This window comes from Silene latifolia, chromosome X (assembly GCF_048544455.1).
Source record: "Silene latifolia isolate original U9 population chromosome X, ASM4854445v1, whole genome shotgun sequence".
Lineage (NCBI taxonomy): Eukaryota > Viridiplantae > Streptophyta > Magnoliopsida > Caryophyllales > Caryophyllaceae > Silene > Silene latifolia.
The window spans coordinates 336647761-336650064 of record NC_133537.1 but is presented as its reverse complement, the minus strand read 5'-3'; the positions used below and the strand labels follow the sequence as shown (position 1 = coordinate 336650064).

General features: G+C 40.8%; 1 protein-coding gene across 1 annotated transcript; it reads right to left on the bottom strand.

Annotated features, from left to right (window-relative positions):
- Positions 1-944: 944 nt before the first annotated feature.
- Positions 945-1733, bottom strand: LOC141620971 (putative F-box protein At4g38870). The gene has a single exon (XM_074437704.1). The coding sequence runs from the start codon at positions 1731-1733 to the stop codon at positions 945-947; it is 789 nt and encodes a 262-aa protein (XP_074293805.1).
- Between the last annotated feature and the right edge of the window lie 571 nt (positions 1734-2304).

Below are 2304 nucleotides of genomic sequence, written 5' to 3'. Positions count from 1 at the left end.
CACCTGCATCGGATCGAGTGCTGGAGATCCTCTGCTTCGGGGAATTTCTGCACCTGCGCTTTCCTGGGTCGGGCTTCTGGATGCTGCTTCGCCTCCTCTGCTGGGGCTACTCTCCCTGCTGGATTTGGGCTGACTGGATGCACCTGCTGCCTTGGGAATCTGTGGTGGTTTCTGAGGCTGGGGCATGGCTCTGGTTGACATGCTGGCAGGGATCATTTGACTGGATGCAGGGGATGCACTGACTGATCCTGCAGATGCAGAAGAGAGGCCTGCCGCAGAGGATAGGGCTGACATACTCTGGCCACTGGAAGGACTCGGGCTGGTTCCAGACATTGCGATGGATGGTTCGGTTTTGCGAGGCTTGGCTATAGAAAATGATCACTATGCCCCACGGTGGGCGCCAAACTGTTTTGGTAAAAATTTACCGACTATGAACTAATTATGTGAGTGATAGTGATTATCCTTAATGCCAATTATGTTTAAAGTACGAACGAAAGGAATGACGAAATGAAGATAAGCGAAGAGAAAGACACGGAGGATTTTTGGTGACGCGGAAAACCCGGTGTGGGAACAACCGCGGGGGGAGTCGGAATCCCGCCAATTATAGCACTATAATCGAGATTTTATGAATACGTAAGGAAATACAAGTATAATATTGCTAGATAATTATCGCCAATTGCCAATGATTTTTTGGGTGGAGCTGTTGATTGATGATACTTGTGAATGACCTTCGTAGACTGCTTTGCTCTCGTTTTTATAGCTGTTGGAGTCTCCATTTAGGGTTTGACGGCTGCTTCTGCTTCTGTTGCGGATTTCCTGGTCAACTCCCTAAGGAATAGGGAGTAGTTGTTTGACAAGGTCCCTTTCTTCCTTTGCACGTGAGTTTTTATCTTATATAATTTGTGTTTGTTTGCTTTCCATCCCATGGTCCACAATGCGCCACCTCAGCAATCCCTCTCTCCCCTCTCCTTCCAATTGTCGCACGCCACGTAGGCATCCCTTGTCACTTTTCTTCGCCAATAATTCGCTGCCATGTCACGGATAATAAATGACATTTTTATCCATAACAAATACGACATTGCATACCTCATTTCGTCGTTAACGTGCTGTATACCCTGAAGATCGATAAATCTCCAAGCTTTATTGATGCCTATAGTAAATACGCTCAATTTCACTTGGTCATCGTAGTAGGGGGATGCACCAGAAACACACACTACTTTATAACAACCAGTTGAATCAACTGCTATTCCCGCGGTACTCATACCCTCTACAGGAGGCAGACTAATGTTTTCTTTAGTCATAGGATTCGCCACATGAAATATTTCTCTGTTCGACGAATTTATAAGCAAGACTAACCCATTAAAACAGGAAACTACTGCAGTATGGGAAGGAATTTGGATTTCTGTAGCATCATTCAGTGTAGGCGTGTCAGCATCGATATGAATCACATGATTATGATCGCTATGTGGGCAATCGGTCTCTTGAATGAGGAAACCGGGAGTAGACATTAGACAATTTAGTTTAATGAAATCAGGATCGCGAATTATATCGTACCACTGCTTGCACACGTATCTCATAACGTGAAAAAGGGCATTACCAGGAATAAATATTAGGATGTTAAATATTACCTCTATTGGAAGATATGGTGTGTTACGAGAAAGGTTCGAGGAGGAAGTTGGATAACAATGATCATGAGGAGGCTTTTCAACTGCGTTTCCGGTTGCGGTTGTCATCGTTGCGTCTGCCGTTGTTGCCGTCTTCTTCTTTGATGACATTCTTTGTGTGTATTCAATCTTCTGCCCTATTTGTGTTTCTTGTTGCAGTTTTTCGATCAACTCTTTTCTACAGCCGTCATATATAATATACGGAGTAATAACCTAGCTAGGATGAACTCAAAACAGTATTTTAAAACCCGTGAAATTTACGGGCAGTTTTATGTTCCGTAGTTAGATAATTATCCGCGAAAGTGGTAATTAAGCCCCTTAACTTTGTTCAATTGTGAAATTAGGCCCCATAAGTTTCATTTGGAGCAATAAAGCCCCTTAAGTTTCACCAAAAGTGAAATTCAACCCATTTTCTTAATTTTCACCAAATTCTTACATTAAAATCACTTTTAATACAATTTATCAAATATAAATTATTCTGTTTTATAATTTTAGAACTTTTATATTTATACTACTATTGAGAATTGTTTTTTTAAATGTTATAGTATATAGACAATTTATTATATATGTATGAATACTATATAAATTATAAACAATTTACTAAATATGTATGTAAAAGTGTTCTTCAATGATTAATAAA

Bases quoted from the DNA above. Each gene is read 5' to 3' on its own strand.
- LOC141620971 (XM_074437704.1), bottom strand. From the start codon at position 1,733: ATGACAACCGCAACCGGAAACGCAGTTGAAAAGCCTCCTCATGATCAT.